General features: G+C 43.6%; 1 protein-coding gene across 6 annotated transcripts in view; it reads left to right on the forward strand.

The window, feature by feature from the left end:
- Positions 1–18,628, forward strand: part of NUP153 (nucleoporin 153) — an 87,681-nt gene extending 69,053 nt beyond the window's left edge. For 5 of the 6 annotated variants that reach the window (XM_045497295.1, XM_045497296.1, XM_045497294.1 and 2 more), the window contains 6 exons: positions 3,580–3,774; positions 6,869–7,753; positions 10,945–11,301; positions 11,963–12,235; positions 16,820–16,988; positions 17,243–18,628. In XM_045497295.1, coding sequence (XP_045353251.1) covers positions 3,580–3,774; positions 6,869–7,753; positions 10,945–11,301; positions 11,963–12,235; positions 16,820–16,988; positions 17,243–17,327 — 1,964 coding nt within the window. In that variant the 3' untranslated portion in view covers positions 17,328–18,628. Of the gene's footprint in view, positions 1–3,579; positions 3,775–6,868; positions 7,754–8,129; positions 8,652–10,944; positions 11,302–11,962; positions 12,236–16,819; positions 16,989–17,242 lie in introns of those variants that run through there. The other variant, XM_045497299.1, reaches the window with a different exon arrangement.
- Positions 18,629–18,960: the final 332 nt, after the last annotated feature.

Consider the following 18,960-nt stretch of genomic DNA (forward strand, 5'->3'; position numbering starts at 1 on the left):
GAGTCACTAATGAAAACATTCTAACTTGACAGCAAGAAGAAGGGAGTTAGGCTTGATTTTTTCCTGTTTCTCTGTTCAAATTTGAAAAAGTTACTGAAGAGTCCCATCTGGAAATGACTCTTTAATATTTTTGTAATCTCATATAATTATTTGGTACCGATGTATAGTAACATGGGTATTAAATAAAAACTGTTATGGATATCCTGGGAATTACACTTCCTTTTTTATTGCATTATTCATGGATGTGTAGTCTTCTGTCTGCAGTGGAGAGCTCTGGGTTTGTTTGCCTGTACCCCATGTTTGAACACAAGAGGTGAGCCGTATCTCGAATTCTTACTGGACATCTCCAGAGGAGTAAGATTTCAGAGGCTTCGTTCTGAAATAACTTTCTCCTTCCAGCTGGCATACCTCTTCCTCCTCTTTAAAAAAAAAAAAAAAAAAACGAGAAACAAAACCAGGCCAAGAAACCAAAATTAATTGAGTTGATTGGGAGAATAAAACTGAGTTAGGAAGTAAATTGTTACTCACAAATAAAGAAAACTCATATTTATTACATAAATCTGACATCATCCCGTCAATGATGAACCAACATTTTAAGCAGAGGAGTGATGTAGTTAAATTTGTATTTTTGACACATTGCCTGGTGGCTTTTTGGAGGGTCGATTTGAAGGCAGTGAAATTTGGAGACCAGAAGACAGATGGGAGGTTGTAGCGGTAATACATACAGGCCCAGAGAACAGTGATATGTGCTGGTGTGGTCAGGTTGGGCGTAGAATATGGCGTAGCTGAAGACATGGTGATTTGAAGCTGTGCAGCCCATGCTCACATATACGTGAGGACTCGGGATGTACTGTAACGGATACTCGGGGCTGGAAACACAAATATGAGAGTTATCAGGCTACAGTTTTCAAATAAGCCATGGGAGCAGAGGCGACGTAAAGTGAGGGAGGGAGGGGGTAGAGGAGATGGCCTAAACCTGCGCTCCACCATGTTAAGGGAGTGGCAGGAACAAAGCTTTGGAATGGTTCATTTTAAAGGAGGAACCAGTGAGGAAAACCAAAACCTACTTGGCACTGGTTGCTTTGCAGCAGGATGGATTGCAGGGAACGAGAGCAGAGGTCTCAGTGAGAAGGCTGTTGTTCAAACAAGAGGTGAGGGCTGCTTGGCATAGAGTGGCGGTGGTGGGCTCAGCAGAAGGGGATGAGATAGATAGAAACATGTGAGGCAGCAGGAGACGTGAGCCACGCTAACCAGGTAGAGGGTGGCCCTACAGCTGAGAAGGGGACCGCAGGTACAGGTCAGGAAACCGTCAGAGTAGATGAGACTCAAGAGGAGGACAGTGGACCAAAGATGGAACCTCTGAGAGTGGTTTTATTGGCAAGGTGGAAGACAGCATAGCGGTGGAACAGAGACCAGTGGCTGGGAGGGGTGACAGTCAGAGAACATGTGGAAACGGGAGGCGCCAGATGGATGGCTCTGCTCCTAACACACAGGCTTCTTGATCGCTTTGTGGAGCCACCTCCCCATCCCCCCCCCCCCCCCCCCCCCCGTGCTCCCTACAAACTTCTAGTTCTGTCTCAGAATTGAAACGTCACGTCTGTGAATCCGTTCTGCTGCCCCTTAGTCACTTCCTTCCTTCTTCATGTATCACTTTCCTTTTTGGTGATGGGATTACTGTGTGTGTGTGTTTACTTGCCTCCTTCTTAGACCGTTAGCACTTTTAGAAGGTAAGCAGCATTTCAGTTGTCTTTATGTCCTTAGAACCTTAATAAATGTCTGTTAAATACTAATGCCATGAACACAGTAGGTGGTGGTGAGTTGAAATGCAAAGTGGATGATAGAACACTTCTGTGCAAAACTGATCATTTCAAAGGCAGAGACCTGTGCTTTGAAATCTTAAAATTAGTGTGGTCTGTGGCTGTGTATTTTATGTGTTAAGATATTATTGCCTGCGATTTATATCTTATGTATGTATGTATGTATGTGTGTATATGTATACACATATATATGTAAATGTGAAAATTTTTTTAATGTTTATTTTTGAGACAGTGTGAGCGAGGGGAGGCACAGAGAGAGAGGGAGATACAGGATCCAAAGTCTGCTCCAGGCTCTGTGCTGACAGCTCAGAGGCTCGAACTCACCAACTGAGAAATCATGACCTGAGTTGAACTCAGATGTTTAATCTACTGAGCCACCCAGGTGCCTCTTATATGTTCGTTTAAAATGTTGTGCTGTTTGAAGAAATCTGACAAAAATTCCTTTTTTTTTTTCTATTTTTTTAAAAATTTATATCCAAGTTAGTTAGCATATAGTGCAATAATGCTTTCAGGAGTAGAATCTAGTGATTCATCCCCTGCATATAACACCCAGTGCTCATCCCAACAAGTGTCCTCCGTAATGCCCCATGCCTGTTTAGCCCATCCCCCTACCCACAGCTCCTCCAGCAACCCTCAGTTTGTTCTCCGTATTTAAGAGTCTCTTATGTTTGTCTCCCTCCCTGTTTTTATCTTGTTTTGTTTCCCTGCCCTTATGTTCATCTGCTTCGTATCTTAAATTCCACATATGAGTGAAGTCATATATTTGTCTTACTGCCTAATTTCGCTTAGCATAATACACTCTAGTTCCATCCACATTATTGTAGATGGCAAGATTTCATTCTTTTTGATTGCCGAGTGTATGTGTATACACACACACACACACACACACACACACACCCACCCCACATCTTTATCCATTCATCTGTCAATGGACATTTGGGCTTTTTCCATACTTTGGCTATTGTTTGACAAATATTCTTAAGGACATTTTATTTTTTTGACTTTAAAAAAATTTTTTTTTACTGCTTATTTTTGAGAGAGAGAGAGAGACACAGAGTGCAAGTGGGAGAGGAGCAGAGAGAGAGGGAGACACAGAATCCGAAGCAGGCTCCAGGCTCTGAGCTATCAGCACAGAGCCCGATGCAGGGCTTGAACCCACAAACTATGAGATCATGACTTGAGCCAAAGTCAAACACTTAATTGACTGAGCCCCCCGGGAGCTCCAAGAACATTTTAGTTTTTTAGGTTCTGATTTGTGGTCCTGATAATTTTTTTTAAACCATGATTATTCAGACCTCAGATTAAGAAGAGAGCTGTCACTAGGCCGGGTGAGTGTAAGCTGCTTGTTTATAAGATTAAAAGAAATCTGAGATGTCTGTACTGTTTTTAACAATGTGAAGTTTATATTTCTGGCATTTTATCTGTCTTAATAGGAAACACTAATTGAACACTTAGACTTAGTGGTGTCTTTTTTTTTTCTTAAACGTTTATTTATTTTTGAGACAGAGAGAGACAGAGCATGAACGGGGGAGGGGCAGAGAGAGAGGGAGACACAGAATCAGAAGCAGGCTCCAGGCTCCGAGCCATCAGCCCAGAGCCCAACGCGGGGCTCGAACCCACGGACCGCGAGATCGTGACCTGAGCTGAAGTTGGACGCTTAACCGACTGAGCCACCCAGGCGCCCCAGTGGTGTCTTAAGATATTGACATAACATGACATAACATGGACTGGAAGTTTTATGTGTTTCCTCACTTTTTTTTAGGAAGTTCAGTACCTGCTTCAAGTAGCAGCACCATCCCTGCCTCTCTGTCTTCTGGAAGCTGCCTTGGGTTAGACAAGTTCAAGAAACCAGAGGGAAGCTGGGACTGTGAAGTGTGCCTAGTGCAAAATAAAGCCGACTCTACCAAATGCATAGCATGCGAAAGTGCAAAGCCAGGCACAAAGTCTGAGTTCAAAGGTAAGGCCTGGGTGAAGTGCCTCCTTGTATCATCATTTTATTTTATTTATTAATGTTTATTTTTAAGAAGAGAGAGACAGAGCATGAGCAGGGGAGGAGAGAGAGGGAGACACAGAATCTGAAATAGGCTCCAGGCTCTGAGCTGTCCGCACAGAGCCTGATGCGGGGCTCGAACTCAGAGACCGTGAGATCATGACCTGAGCTGAAGTCGGATGCTCAACTGACTGAGCCACCCAGGCACCCCTCGTATCATCATTTTAAAGTGAAATATTTGCAAACAGCTTTAGTTTAAAAATTGTTCCTTCTCTTGTTGAAAATGCATGTAAAATAAGGTATTGTTTTGGACATTTTGACCTCACATCTGTGTCTGAGTTACTGTAAAGTTAGATTATTAGACTGGCCAGCAGTGAGGTATCTTCTCTGCAGCTGTGTGAGGAACTTCTCTCTTGTGTAGTTGAATCTGAGAGAGTTTCAGTTACTTGTTTTTCATTGTTAACCTGTTTGGCATCTAGATGAATTTCCTCTTATCTGGGAATTTACACCCCTAGAGCCTTATTGTAAGTACTCTGGATGTGGGATTTGGTTTCCCAGGGTATGTCCCAGAAAAAGAGCTCTCTTCATATTTTGTTCTGTAAATATAAAGGAGGAACCTCTAAAAATAATTTATGCTAAGACTGTCTATGGAGGTCAAATTTTTCGTCTTCGTAGTCATTAATGATTTATTTCATACTTCACATGAGGTACACTTCAGTCAAAATCTTGATAAAAGCTGGGAAAGAGAAGAGATTTTAGATCTGAAGGAACAGTCAGGGAGAGGGGAGAAAGTTTAATCTGTAAGGGAATAGGCCTCGAAGGTTAGTCTGTGAGGGCATTAAAAAAGAATGCCAAGCTTTATCTGCTCGTAACCATTCTGTGGACTAGTGGCTTTCAAACTTTTTAACTGGAAACCAATCATTAAACTTTTACATTGTGACCCCCTCTCATGCACAGGGTGTTTGTATGATTGAAAAGTAGTTTTACAAGTCAATTCTTACTCTTTAGTATGTTTAAGTTACCCTGTTTCTCTTCTTTTTTCATTTAGAAGAAAATTACTGGTTATAACCCATAAAATTGCATGACAGTGAGTCACAACTGGTTTGAAAAACACTGCGTTTGGATGTGGTAGAAGATCCCTACTTTCCAGCCCACTTGAGGTCGTTAACCTCGTGGTCCTTTTCCCATGTTCTCTACCTGCAGCACAGTAATCAGCTTCCCTTTAAATCTGTCCCTTTGAGGCAGAGGTGATAATGAGTTAATTGTCTTCAGCACCTTCATTTTTAACTTCCTGTCTAAAGAAGTATCACTTAAGGTATTTAGAGACCTTGTGGATAGGCCGCTCTCTCCTGAGATTCTGATAATTTTCAGTTACGTTTCTTAGCAAAAGAAGGGAATGTATCATCATTAAAGAGGGGAAGGTCTACAGGTCTGAGGGCTTGTAAAGTTTGGCTGTCATTGGTCTTATTTATACGTGGGTAAGCAGAATGAGGGGTAAATATCTTGGCACACGAATTGTATCTGTTTTGAGCTCATCAGTCAAGTACTGCGTTTCTAGTTTACTCAGCTACAAAAAAGCATTATGAAACCAAGACTTTGATCTTGTCAATATAGTGTGAGCTTCTGCTTATGCAGTTCTTCTGGTTCTTTGATGCTGAAGTCCTTTTAAAATTTTTTGATTAGTAGCCCATTTACAAGATTTCAAACTCCAGTTACGACAGGATTCACAGAGAAAAGTTTATCTCTTGTCCCCATTGGTTCATTTTCCATCCTTCCTCCCCTACCAACAGTAATAACTGTGGTTAGTTCCTTACAACTTTTCCATAGTTTATTTATGCACATGATAAGCAAATTCTATATATTTTTCTATATATAGAAATTCTATATATTTTTATTTCTGTCTGTTTTAGAAAATGTAGATCATACTGCCTTTCTGCCCCCTTGATTTTATCACAGATTAGCTTGGACACACGTTTCTTCTTTATTCTTCATTTATAGCTGCTGGGATTGCATATGGCATTTTATGTGTCTTTGAGTTTCTTTAAAATAAAGACTTATTTAACAGAAGACCATGGGGGAGGGAAAGGGGGGGGGAAGTTACAGATAGGGAGGCAAACCATAAGAGATTCTTAAATACTGAGAACAAAGTGAGGGTTGATGGGAGCTGGGGGAGAGGGGAAAGTGGGTGATGGGCACTGAGGAGGGCACCTGTTGGGGTGAGCACTGGATATTGTATGGAAACCAATTCGACGATAAATTTTATTCTATAAAAAAAATAATAAAGACTTAGGATGTGAGGGTGATCTTGCTGGGACATCTGTCACTCCGAGTGATCTCCAGGGTTGATTTGGCCCATGTGGCTGGCTAGGCTGGTGTCCCCTTCCTCCCTCACGGCTCCATGTGGGTTCCCTCCCGAAGCTGTGCACTGGGCCCAAGAGGATGACCTTGCATGACAGAGGGGGACTGACTGTTGCTCAGGCAGAAGTCTAGAAGTAGCTGTGCTCTCCTCCTAGAACCTCCAGACAAGCTCTCCAGGAGAGCTCCCTGTAGAATGTAGGGTAGTCAAGCTGCCAAGACTCCAGGCACATCCAGATGAGGTGCCGCGTGTGGCTGTCTGCCTTTCTTAAGGAAGTAAATGAATAAATAAAATTAAAAAAAAAAAAAGATGTAGCCCTAGAATTGCTGGGTCAGAGGATACATGTGTTTGGAAATTTTGGTAAATATTGACAGTTGCCTTCCACAAATTTCATGCTATTTTACACATCCACCTGTAATCTATAAAGTGTCTCTTTTTCCTAGATCCCTTGCCATTACTGTCTTACCAAATTGATGTGATCTCTGCCAGTGTCCCAGGTGATAAGTGGCATGTCAGTGTGGTTGTGGGGATTGAGGTGTGATTCGTACGCTGAATACTGGGCAACTAGTTGGCGTTGACTGCCACTTCCTCACTCGTCACCATAGGCCTTTTCAAAGTTATTCCTGTGTCTCTCTCTCTTTCTGTTTCAGGTGTACATTTTGTTTGAGAGGATAGCATTAATCCGGTGTCTTTTATATTTTGAAGGCTTTGGCACGTCTTCCCCGTCTCCGAACCCAGCTGCCTCATCCTTCAAATTTGGTCTCCCATCATCGTCTTCTGGGCCTTCTCAGACTTTAACAAGCACTGGAGATTTTAAATTTGGAGAGCAGGGAGGCTTCAAAATAGGTGTGTCTTCAGATTCTGAGTCTCCAAACTCCATGAGTGAAGGCTTTAAATTTTCAAAACCAATAGGAGATTTTAAGTTTGGAGTTTCGTCCGAGTCCAAGCCTGAAGAAGCTAAAAAGGACAACAAGAACGATAATGGTTTTAAGTTCGGACTCTCTTCAGGTTTAAGCAATACGGCATCGTTAGCTCCGTTTCAGTTTGGGGTGTCTAATCTTGGGCAGCAAGAGAAGAAGGAGGAGCTCCCTAAATCTTCATCTACAGGCTTTAGCTTTGGTGCAGGTGTCATTAACCCGGCACCTGCTGCTGCCGTCACCGGGGTGACCGCTGAGAACAAGAGCAGCTTCAGCTTTGGAGCCATAGGAGCCAAGAGCGTTTCGGTGGCTCCGTTCACAGGGAAGACGTCAGAAGCAAACAAAGAAGACACGCCGGCCACCAAGGGAGGGTTCACTTTTGGTGGCACGGAGCCTGCCCCCGTGCCGTCTGCCTCTTTGTTCGTTTTGGGAAGGACAGAAGAGAAACAGCAAGAGCCGGTCACTTCTACTTCTCTGGTGTTTGGGAAGAAAGCGGACAGTGAGGAGCCGAAGTGTCAGCCGGTGTTTTCCTTTGGGAATTCAGAGCAAACCAAAGATGAGAGTTCTGCAAAGGCCACCTTTAGTTTCAGTGTGGCAAAACCATCTGAGAAGGAATCGGAACAGCCTACGAAGGCCGCGTTCGCATTTGGGTCTCAAACCAATACCACGACTGGTAAGTATTAAACACTTTTCTTTCCTTCTTTTTTTTTTTTTTTTTTTTTACAAGGCACCTCTGGTATCTGGACAAATGCAGCAGGTCAGGGAATGGTTTACACTGGACATAGTTGAGAGAGACCAATAAAGACTCTCTGGGAAGGAGCCTAGGATTTGCAGTGTTCACTGCTCCAAGCCCTTATGATGCAATGATGTTACCTGCAGATCTGATTCTGAGAAATACACCGCTGATGGAGAGCCCCCAGCATTTCCCATCTGTCCATGTTTCTCCCTTCTGTTTGAGCTTTGACAATCAGAATTGGCATACTGCTCAGGAAAGTAGGCCTTCTTTTGTCAGCTCATGAAATATTTTCTAACTAAATCTTTCTGTGCAGGCGTTCGTTCACAAATAGAGTTACCCAGTCATCATCAGGCGTCCAAGGAGCATAGACCACAAATAGAGTTAATCTCTGAAACAGAGGCGATTATGAAAACTAAAATCCTGAAGAGAAAATGAAGTAGCATTTTTTTAAAACTTAAAAACGTGCTTGGTGAAATAAAATCGTTCTGTGGGCTGAGCAGCAGAAGAAACACAGATGATAGATTGGTGAACTGGGATTTCCCAGAGCCCATGCCGAAGTGTAGAGAGAATGGAGTCCAGCTGATTCTCAGGCCATTGCAAGAAGAGTGCTTAGAAGAAGAGGACAGGGCAGAGGAGAGAGCAAAGCAGTGACGGAAGAGTATTTCCTCCCCGTAGAGCAAGACCCTGGCCTTAAAAATGGAAATGGCCCACTCACTGGCAAAGACCAGTGAAATTACAGGACACCAAAGCCAAAATCCTGAATGCTCTCTAAGAGAGGAAAGCTGTTTGCCACAAATAAACAAGTATCAGGTTAGCATCACACTTCTAATTTGTAACATCGTATGCTTAAAACAGTGAAGCACTGTCCTCAAAGTGAAAACGGTCTTTTTATTTTCTAGAGAGAGAGCACGTGCTAGTGTGAGCACAAGCAGGGGAGGGGCAGAGAGAGAGGGAGAGAGAGAATCTTAAGCAGGCTCCATGCCCAGCCCAGAGCCCAGTGCAAGGCTTGATCTCACAACCATGAGACCATGACCTGAGCTGAGATGCAACAGTCGGACGCTCAACCGACTGAGCCACCCAGGTGCCCCGTGAAAATGGTCTTGGGTACCTGGGTGGCTCAGTCGGTTAAGCATCTGACTTCAGCTCAGGTCATCTCGCGTTTCGTGATTTTGAGCCCTGCGTTGGGCTTTGCTGACAGCTCAGAGCCTGGAGCCTGCTTCGGATTCTGTGTCTCCCTCTCTGCCCCTCCCCTGCTTGTGCTCTGTCTCTCTCTGTCTCTCAACAATAAATAAATGTTAAAAAAGAAAATGGTCTTGATCCTACAGTTTTATATCCAGCCAAATTTGGTCGAACATGAGGGCAAAATAGAGATGTTTTCAGGCAAACAAAAAAATAAGAATTGAACACCCATGAACACTTCTGAATAATATATTGGGAGCAAGATGAAAAATTAACCTGACCGGGGTGGGGGGGGAATGCGGGGAGAATGGAATTCAGTGAGTAGGTGTGAGCAGTTTGTGTCTATTGTCTGTTTGGGAATTCAAAACACTCTCCAAAAAAAATAAAAACTAAATTATATATGATTTGGAAAGGAATAAAAATAAGATCAGGTCTAATCGGATATAATTATGGTGTTACTATACTCTTTCCATTGAAATAGACACTCTTAACCTCTCATTAACCAACTTGAAAGTGAACCAACTTGTTCCATTGTCTGTAAATCGTACTAATGCCCGTTTCATATTATGGCCAGCCCTGTCCAGTAGACAGTATTGGAACAGTTGAAAAAATGTCTTCAGTAAAGTGAGTGGTTTCAGGATCACCATATAAAAACCAGTAGCTTTCCTCTGAATCAGCAATAAATGGTTGGACAAATGTCACTTGTATTTTCTAACATCTTTAATTTGTGTTTTATAACAGCAACAGAACTTGTAACAGGCTAAATAATTAAAAGAACAGAAAAGACCTATTTATTAATACCTGTTCCTGAGTGAGAATAGTCTCCTGCCCAGCTCCCCCAAGATAATTTGGTTTTTTGTGTTTAGTTGAAGTGTAGTTGACACACAGCATTACTTTAGTTTCGAGTGTACAACTCAGTGATGCCCCAGCTCTGTGCATTTGCTGTGCTCACCACAAGTGTAACTGCCGTCTGTGACCACACAACACTGTTACAGTGCCGTAGACTGTCTTCCCTGCACGCTCCCTTTTATCCCGGTGACTTACTCATTCCATAACTGGAAGCCTTAATTTCCGTTTCTTTTTCTTAACGTTTATTTGTTGTTGAGAGACAGAACGTGAGCAGGGGAGGGGCAGAGAGAGAGGGAGACGCAGAATCCGAAGCTGCTCCAGGCTCTGAGCTGTCAGCACAGAGCCCGACGCGGGGCTCGAACTCACAAACCGCGAGATCGAGACCTGAGCCGAAGTCGGTTGCTTAACCGACTGAGCCACCCAGGCACCCCCTTAATTTCCGTTTGTAGAGGAATTTTTGTGGAGCGTGACAAGCTAAGGTAATTTTAAAATTCACATGGAAGGGAAAATGCACAAGAAATTTTGGGGAGAAGGGCAGGCACACAAACAGGTTTACTATCAAACCAGACTATAAAGCTACAATAATTAAAACAGTCTAGTAACAGTAGCTATAGAGGAAACAAATGCGCACATACTTAGAAATTTAGCGTGTTGTAAAGGTGGAGTCACAAATTAGCGAGTGAAGGACGCGCTGGTCAGTAAATGCTGCAGAGAGAATTGACTGCTGGTTGGAGAAATGATAATTTTGCTAACATAAATTGCAAAGTCAAGAGCACAGCTGTCTCCCACTATCCGAGCTGTTCCCCGTAGTCTTCAGTTGGATGTGTTGAATTTAAGGGATATTTTTATTCTTATTGATCTGAATGCTGAGGGCTTGCCTTCTTCTGTAAGACAGACTTCAGAAGCCGTAAAAGGGAAGATGGATGTATTTGCTTACATCGTAATTTAACATAGTGTGTGCATTTGCTGAATGAATTTTTATAAAAGAGTTACTGTTTCTGTTTTCTAGTGAATTTGTGGACCGTAGGCAAGGGGAAAATGCTTTCTGTGATTCCTTGTTCTTAAAGATTTTTGTTTGCATCTTCATTTCTCTCTTACAGATCCAGGTGCAGCAAAACCAATGTTCAGTTTCTTGAACAACAATTCTTCTAATTCAAGTGCACCGGCCACTTCGGCAGCCGGGGGCATATTCGGTAGCTCCACTGCGTCCTCCGGTGCGCCGGTGGCTGCCTTCGTATTTGGACAGGCCAGCAACCCTGTGAGCAGCTCCGCTTTCGGGAACTCTGCGGAGGCCAGTACTTCTCAGTCTCTGCTGTTTTCTCAGGAGAGCAAACCTGCAGCCACGTCCAGCGCAGGCTCAGCGGTCACCCCGTTCGTCTTCGGTCCAGGGGCCGGCGGTAGTAATCCTGTAACCTCTGGTTTCAATTTTGGAGCTACCACCACATGCAGCTCTGCAGGTACATTTATTTACAAAAGAAAAACGGGTTGTAGTTGGATTGTTTCATCCTGTCTGCTCTTAGCAAGTAACCTATCGCGGGTTGTTACAGAACAGCCCGGGTGCCGTTAGGTCGCCTGCCCCCTAAGGTTATGGGTGTGGCAACCATTCACTGCGTGGAATCCCGTGCAGTCTGTGTTCGGTTTAATAGAGTTAACTCTTAGGAGGGATTTTTCTGATCTCAACGACAGTGTAATCTTTAGATTTTCCAAGTGTTCTTTTTGAAATGTTAGGTTGTTAAGTAACCAGACACTGGGGCCTATTTCATTAGACGTAAGTCCTCATTACATACATATACATGATGACGACATTAGCTGATTTCTGCAGTGCGTTGAATATCTGGTGAAAATCAGTTATCTTCTTGGATGGATCCCTTTACCTAAAAAAATTTGGCTGTGAAGGTGGGGACTCTTGGCTAATAATTTTTGTTTATATGAATTCTATATGGCTTTACTAAATAATAGGATTATTCGTAATTATTATTGAAAACTGGCCCTGATGGGACTTGTTCAGCAAGGTAAAGTGAAAAGAGGCTTGCGGTTTGCAGCTAAATTTTTAGACCTTACTTAAGGATTATCTGGTTGTAGCTGTTAGGTGACGTGATTGTTTCTCTGGGTCTCTAGGATCCTCCTTCGTGTTTGGCACTGGACCTTCAGCACCGTCTGCCAGTCCAGCATTTGGTGTTAACCAAACCCCGACGTTTGGACAGAGTCAAGGTGCCAGCCAGCCGAATCCCTCAGGCTTCGGAGCCCTGTCATCTTCCGCAGCATTGTTTTCTGCCGCTTCTCAGCCCACGCCACCCACTTTTGGGACAGTGTCAAGCAGCAGCCAGCCTCCTGTGTTTGGACAACAGCCTAGTCAGTCTGCATTTGGCTCTGCAGCAGCTCCTAGTTCTAGTAAGTATGTGCTGTTCACATAGTTTGCATCCGTACCCAGGTGCTGGTGGCTCCCAGTAGAATATGGTTTCTGAATTTTGAAACCATGTATGTGTCTTAGTTTTTTAAACGTCTTATACTTGGCAGAATAGAGAAGTATGTGTTTGGACTTTATAATATAAACAACATTCTCAACTTCATACCGTTAAAAGTAAGCGCTTGAAGGTATTCATGTATGTGATTAAAATGTAGTCATTTCTTACTCTTTGATGTAGATTGGACATTCATTCAGTCCCATTTCTCCCCATCTGAATTTGGGAGCACTCCAGCCTAGATTCCAGCTATATTTTCTAGTCCTCGTTGTGGGAGGTTACGCCCCCAAGTGCAGTGCTCTCCTGGGACCGGACAGCCCCGTTGTCCCAGGAACTTTCTGTTGGATGACACTTGACTGGCAATATGTAAACAAGTGCCTTGTTTTCAATCTGGCTAATCACGTTGTACGATGATGTGTTTCCTCAGAATTGCACGATGTGTCTTTTTCTCACTGTGAAATATAACTTCATGTAGAAAAACCTGAATCATAAATGAACAGTGTGATGTTGCAGCAAAACGCTTGTGTAGCCTGCCGCCCAGGAGCCCCTCCGGTCTCCCTTTTTGATCACACGCCTCTTTCCTTGCTCTGATGGGTCCTGGCCTTTATGATCATCACTTTCCTGGGGTTTTTTAAAGTGAACTACTGATACGTGAATCTCTACAAGATACCATTTTGCCTTATTTTTAACTATATATATATATATATATATATATATATATATATATATATGGAATCTTACTGTATTCAGTGTTTTGCTTCTTGTGTCTTTTGCTTTACTTGTAAAGCACATCCATGTTATTACATATAGTTTGTTCATTTTCATTGCTGTAGAGTAAGTCAGTCTATGAACATACCGCGATTTATCCATGTACCGCTGTTTTTAGCTGTGAGGACATGCCGTTCTGCTCGTGCCGTGCCCACGCTGCGGGGTGCACGTGCATGTTTCTCTAGGGTACGTACCGGGAAAGGGGCCGCTGGATTCCGAGGTGCGTGTGCGTATCTTCTACGTTACAGCATAACACAAGCTTGGCCTGGCAGATTGTTCACGTTCACATCCTGCTGTCTTGTATGAGGATTCTCATGTCTGGATTCTACTTGATTTCATTTTTTGTGAATTGTTTTTATAAGGGTTTGTTTTTTTTTTAATTTTTGTGGCTGTTTTTCATTTCCATTGTTTTGCTTTTGCTTATTTTGTAGGAATTATTAATGTATTCCGGATATTAATACTTGGTCAGTAGTACAGGTAGCGGAACTTCTATGACACGTATTACCCATTTTAATTGGGATTAGTTGATTCTTCTCACTGTGAGGCGTTGGAGAGTTTAGCTTTCTTTCACACAGGTGACATTTCCCTCAGTCCTCCTGATGTGGGGACCACTGTGTGCTTGGATCAGTGGCCCGAGTGTGCAGACTGTGTGATATATACTTTGCTATTCTTCTCTCTACAAGGTTTTGTTTTCTACAGCACGAATGATCCCCGTCTGTGTTGATGTCTTTGTACCTGTCAGTAGTTACAACTTTGGCTCTCCTCCTGTTCATCTAGATCACTTCTCAGTATTGTCAAATACATTGGCTGTGTGCTATTTAGTACCTGAGAGAAACTTATCTGCTCCTCCCACCAGAATCCTCCCACAGAATCTTCTAATCTGCTCCTTTCTAGGCCCACTGTTGAACTGTGGTCTCGGCATCTCTTTTTACCTTTCTCTTGGAGATTCTGGAACCCTTCCTCTCAAAAGAATCGCTTTGCTGGATGATGTCAGTGTTGTCTTCTTTCTTTGTTTTAATAGAGCAGCTCTTCCAGTGATTTCTGAAGTCCTCAGGGAAGAAAGTTTTGAGACCTTACATTTCTGGAAGTATTTTCTTTATGCCCCTGTGTTTGGTAAGATTTCAGTTGAGTACAGATTTAGATTGGACATAATTTCCGTAGTTTTGAAGGCATCTCTCCATTACGGACTTTCTGGCTGTCTCAGAACTTTCTTGAACTCTTGAACTCTTTCTTCATCTCTGCTCTTCGACCATTTCTTCTTTCTGAAATCTCATTAGAATCTTTTGTTTTGCCTCCAGTGTTCTGACTTATCAAGAAGCTGTTCTGGAGCGCCTGTTTGGCTCAGTCGGTTAAGCGTCCGACTTCGGCTCCGGTCAGGATCTCACGGTTCGTGGGTTCGAGCCCCGCGTTGGGCTCTGTGCCGACAGCTTGGAGCCTGGAGCCTGCTTCGGATTCTGTGTCTCCCTCTCTCTCTGTTCCTCCCCTGCTCTCACTTGTCTCTCTCTCTCTCTCTCTCTCTCTCTCTCAAAAATAAATAAAAGATTTAAAAAAGAAAAAGCCATTCCTTGGCCTGTCCCACTGATTGTGTAAGGAATTTAGTCTGTCCTTTTGTGAACTTTCATTCTTGGGAATTTTCTTGAATTGTTTCTTGGGAAATTTTTGTGCCTCACTCTTCTTTAACTTCTGTTCTTTTTGTCCTTTCTGCGCTTTCTGGGAAGATTTCTTCCATTTATCTTTTATTCCTCCTTCTGTTGAGATTTTACTTCTGCTAGTATTACTTTTCAATTCCAAGTGTTCTTTTTTGTTGTGTGGATGCGTCTTTATATCCTTCCGATTTTGTTCCAAAATTGTTACCTCTTGGTCTCCCAGCAGTCACCATCCCTCTCTCTGCTTCTGTGGTTTGGCTGTTTTAGATACCTCATAGAAATGAAATCAGGCAGAACTTGTCCTTCTGTGACTGGCTTATTTCACTTAGCATAATGTCCTCCAGAGTCCATGTTTTTGCATATTGTAAGATACTTTTTTTTTTTTTTTCTTTAAAGGACGAATAACCATTGTATGTAATGTACATTGTTTAACTCTATTCATGTATCAGTGGACATTTAGGGGGGTTCCACATGTTGGCTATTGTAAATAATGCCACAGTGAACCCCGGAGTCCAAGTATCTCTTCAAGATTCTGATTCCAAATCTTTTGGATAAATACCCAGAATAGGATTGCTGGATTATATGGTATTTCTACTTTTAATTTCTTGAGGAACCTCCATATTTTCCACAGTGGCCACATCAGTTAGGGCACAGGGTTCCTTTTCTTCACATGCTCACCAGCTCTTGTTGTCTCTTGTGGTTTTGGTGCCGACAGCCATCCTGACAGGTGTGAGGTGATACCTTACTGTGGTTTTGATTTGCTTTTTCCTGATGATGAGTGATGTTGAGTGATGTTAATGTTTGTTTGCCTGCTGGCTATTTGTGTATCATCTTTAGAGATGTCTGCTCAAGTTTTTGTCTATTTTTTTTTTTTAATGTTTATTTATTTTGAGAGAGAGAGTACAAGCAGGGAGGGGGCAGAGAGAGGGAGAGAGAGAATCCCAAGCAGGTTCCACGCTGTCAGCACAGAGCCTGACATGGGACTCGATCTCACGAAACCCTGAGATCATGACCTGAGCTGAAATCACGAGTTGGATGCTTAACCAACTGAGCCACCCAGGCGCCCTGCTTTTTGTCCATTTTTAAATCAGGTTATTTGTGTTTTTTGACCGTTGAGTTGTAGGCGTTCTTGATATTCTGGATACCTGCTTCTTATCAGATATGTGGTTTGCAAATACCTGTTCCCATTCAACTCAAAATTTAATTAGTGTAGGATACCTAAGTACCACTTGATAATTCTTTGTGTTTGGATAGGCTTGTAGATCTTGAATTTCCTTGTAGGTTTATCTGACTGGCCTGTTTACTTGGGAAGACTTGGATGTTAGTGTCAGCAGGTCTGGAATCCCCAGAGAAGATTATTCAGTCTCCTGCCTGGAGGGCACATGTACTCCCCGTGGCCAGGGTCGGTGGGGCGCGGGGCAAGGCCGCAGCTCTCGGCTTTCACCCTGCTTTTACTCCTCCTGGTTTCTGTAGGGTGTCCGTGCCTTTCTGTGTGATACATCCTGACCCCTGGCCAGAGACCTCTCCAGAGACTTGCTGGGCTGGAGAATGGCCTCTTGTTTGTACCGGGGCGGGACAGATCTGGGTGTCTGCTGCCCACACGGATGATCTCCCGCCTTCCCTGTTGTAGCCCACCCGCGGCCTCCCTTCCTCGGCTGTCCGGCGCCTGGGCCCGTGGGTGTGTTCCGTGTCCGAGGAGTTGCTCCCGTGGGCACCCGCCGCTAGCTCAGTGCTTGGCTCCAGTCCGCCTTCTGGTGTCTCCTCCCTCATCTTGCTAAAAACCCCGTTCCTGTTATTTTAGCATCATCTGTGAATTTGTGAAGAAATTGGCGCTAAATGTCAATTCTACTGTCTTTGTCCAGACGTCTCTTCTACCCTTTCCTCCTTGGTCATAGGGAAGTCGGGTCACTTGTCAGGGGGCGTGTGAGTCCGTAGCGTGCGTCAGTGGAGAAAACACTTCCTTCTAGTTTTCTTCCTATTAAGCGAATGTAAGTAAGGGAGCTCAACCCCTCCCGCGCTGCGCGTGGCCGGGTCGGAGTCCTTACTAGAACCACTAGCATTTTCACCTTAATGACGTTTTTCTGCCTTAACTATCGTAGCTTCAGTTTTCCAGTTCGGCAGCAGCACCACGAACTTCAACTTCACGAACAACAACCCGTCGGGAGTGTTCACGTTCGGTGCGAACCCCAGCGCTCCTGCGGCCGCGGCCCAGCCCTCGGGCTCCGGGGGCTTTCCGTTCAGCCATCCCGCGGGGGCCTTCACCGTGGGGTAAGAGGGCCTGGCCCCTTGGGGCTGCGTGCGTGCGCCTGCGTGCGTGCTTGCGTGTGCGCGCCAGCACGTGTTTGTGCGTGTGTGTGTGTGTGTGACAGCGACATAACAAAGTATGTTTCCCAGTGTGTCGTCCCCCCCTTACCCCCCCCCCCCCCCCCCCCCCCCCCCCGGTCACTGGGAGCCCTGAGTAGTAGGATTCTGAGGTTTTGTCCGCGCACCTTGTCACATAGTGAAGCTTTTGTTTTCCCCAGGTCAAACGGGAAAAATATGTTCTCGTCTTCTGGAACTTCAGTCTCTGGGCGCAAGATAAAGACTGCCGTCAGGCGCAAAAAATAAAGGTCACTTTGGTGTTGTGCGCAACACTTCCACAGCAGCCGGTGCCCTGCTTTCCAGATACTGGATCGTCCTGTGTGCTGGGTTATCTGACGTCAGATCCGCCTCAAGACTTCTTTCATTTGGGGGTTTTCCTCCTTGTTTTCTTTCTTTACAGAAGCCCTGCCCTCACCTCTCCCACTCCCGTTTTAAAACAAATCATAGCTAGATCGGTGACTGATTCTTCAGCGAAACTCTGACCCGGCGCATTGGTCCCTGGCCCGGCGCAGGCTGGCCGGGCCCAGGGAGGGAGCCCGCTCCGCGAATGGCTTTGTAAAGAACCCCTGTGTCTGCACCACCGCGTGCGTTGACACGCGTTTATGGAACGCACTGACGTTGTAATTATATCGGAGGACCCCCGTGTAGATTAGAGAGTGTTGAAGTGAGTGATTTCTCTGCCGAGTTTGTGCTGGTGTATGTGTGGAGTGAGTCGGGTGTCTCGTGCACTAAGATTTTCCGATAGAGGAAGCCTGATGAAAGGATGGTCCGTGCTAAGGACTTACTAGATCTAGTTCATTCTCCATTTAATAATTCTCTGCTATTTCTATATTTTCATTCTCCTGACTCTCACCTGTCTTGCCTTTTTCATTATTTTATTATGAAACTTGTGTAAATACAATTTTGTTTCTGTACTTTTTTGGCATAACATGAATCTGTGAACTTGAAATTTTAATTTTGTGTTAGAAAATTTGTTCTTTGTTTAGTCTCGTCTCAGATTTTATTATGTAAATCCCATTATTCAAAGTTGCCTAAATCCATTTGGAAATCTTTAAAAAAAAATTGGGGATTCTTAAAGTGAATTTATTGGCTTTTCTGATCCAGTTTTGTTTGGACCAAAAACCAGTATTGTACAAAGTATTAAGCATATATTTTTATATTTACTGAAATGGACTGTGGTGACTTTGGATAATAAGGAAAAGTTTAATATTAAAGCCATGTTTATTACAGTATAATTAACATGTTAAACCATGGGATAAATGCCATCAATAAAAAATTATGAAATATTTTTCGTTCTAGTGTTAACTTAAAATGAAGGTACTGGTGTTAACGGAAGGGAACCTTTGTATAAAGGTTCGCCACGGTCAGAGAAATTCCAAAGAATCCATTTAAGTGACTTGGACATCTCCTAAGTGAAGCGGGGAGGTGTCCGAATGTAAAACATGTAGAAGGTACCCTGCTTTTTGTCTGGTGCTAGGAATCACGCCTACTTTGCATATAAATTGACATACCTTTTTAAAAGTTGAAAATAAACACACGTGACCATTTCTGTTTGTATTTGTATCTTCCTTGAGAGGTGACCAGACAGCCGTTTATCGATTGAGCTTTTGGAGACACATGCCCAGAGCAGCCTTCAAAAACTTGAGTGGTTCTGTTGTGTGGAATTCGTGTGGATTATGTTAGCAGATTTTTTTTTTTTCTTTCTGACTAGGTCTCTTCGGTGGTCTGTCAAAAAGAGCTGCTGGGATACCATTTGCCAATTCAGAACTTGAAAATGTTTACAAGCTTTTTTACATGTGTTTCCAATTTTGGTGTAGGATGTTTGTCGTCTTGAAAACCTCTTAGGCCATCGTCAGATGCTGGTTTGGGGGTAGACATT

Source organism: Leopardus geoffroyi, chromosome B2 (genome assembly GCF_018350155.1).
Source record: "Leopardus geoffroyi isolate Oge1 chromosome B2, O.geoffroyi_Oge1_pat1.0, whole genome shotgun sequence".
In the NCBI taxonomy this organism is placed as follows: domain Eukaryota; kingdom Metazoa; phylum Chordata; class Mammalia; order Carnivora; family Felidae; genus Leopardus; species Leopardus geoffroyi.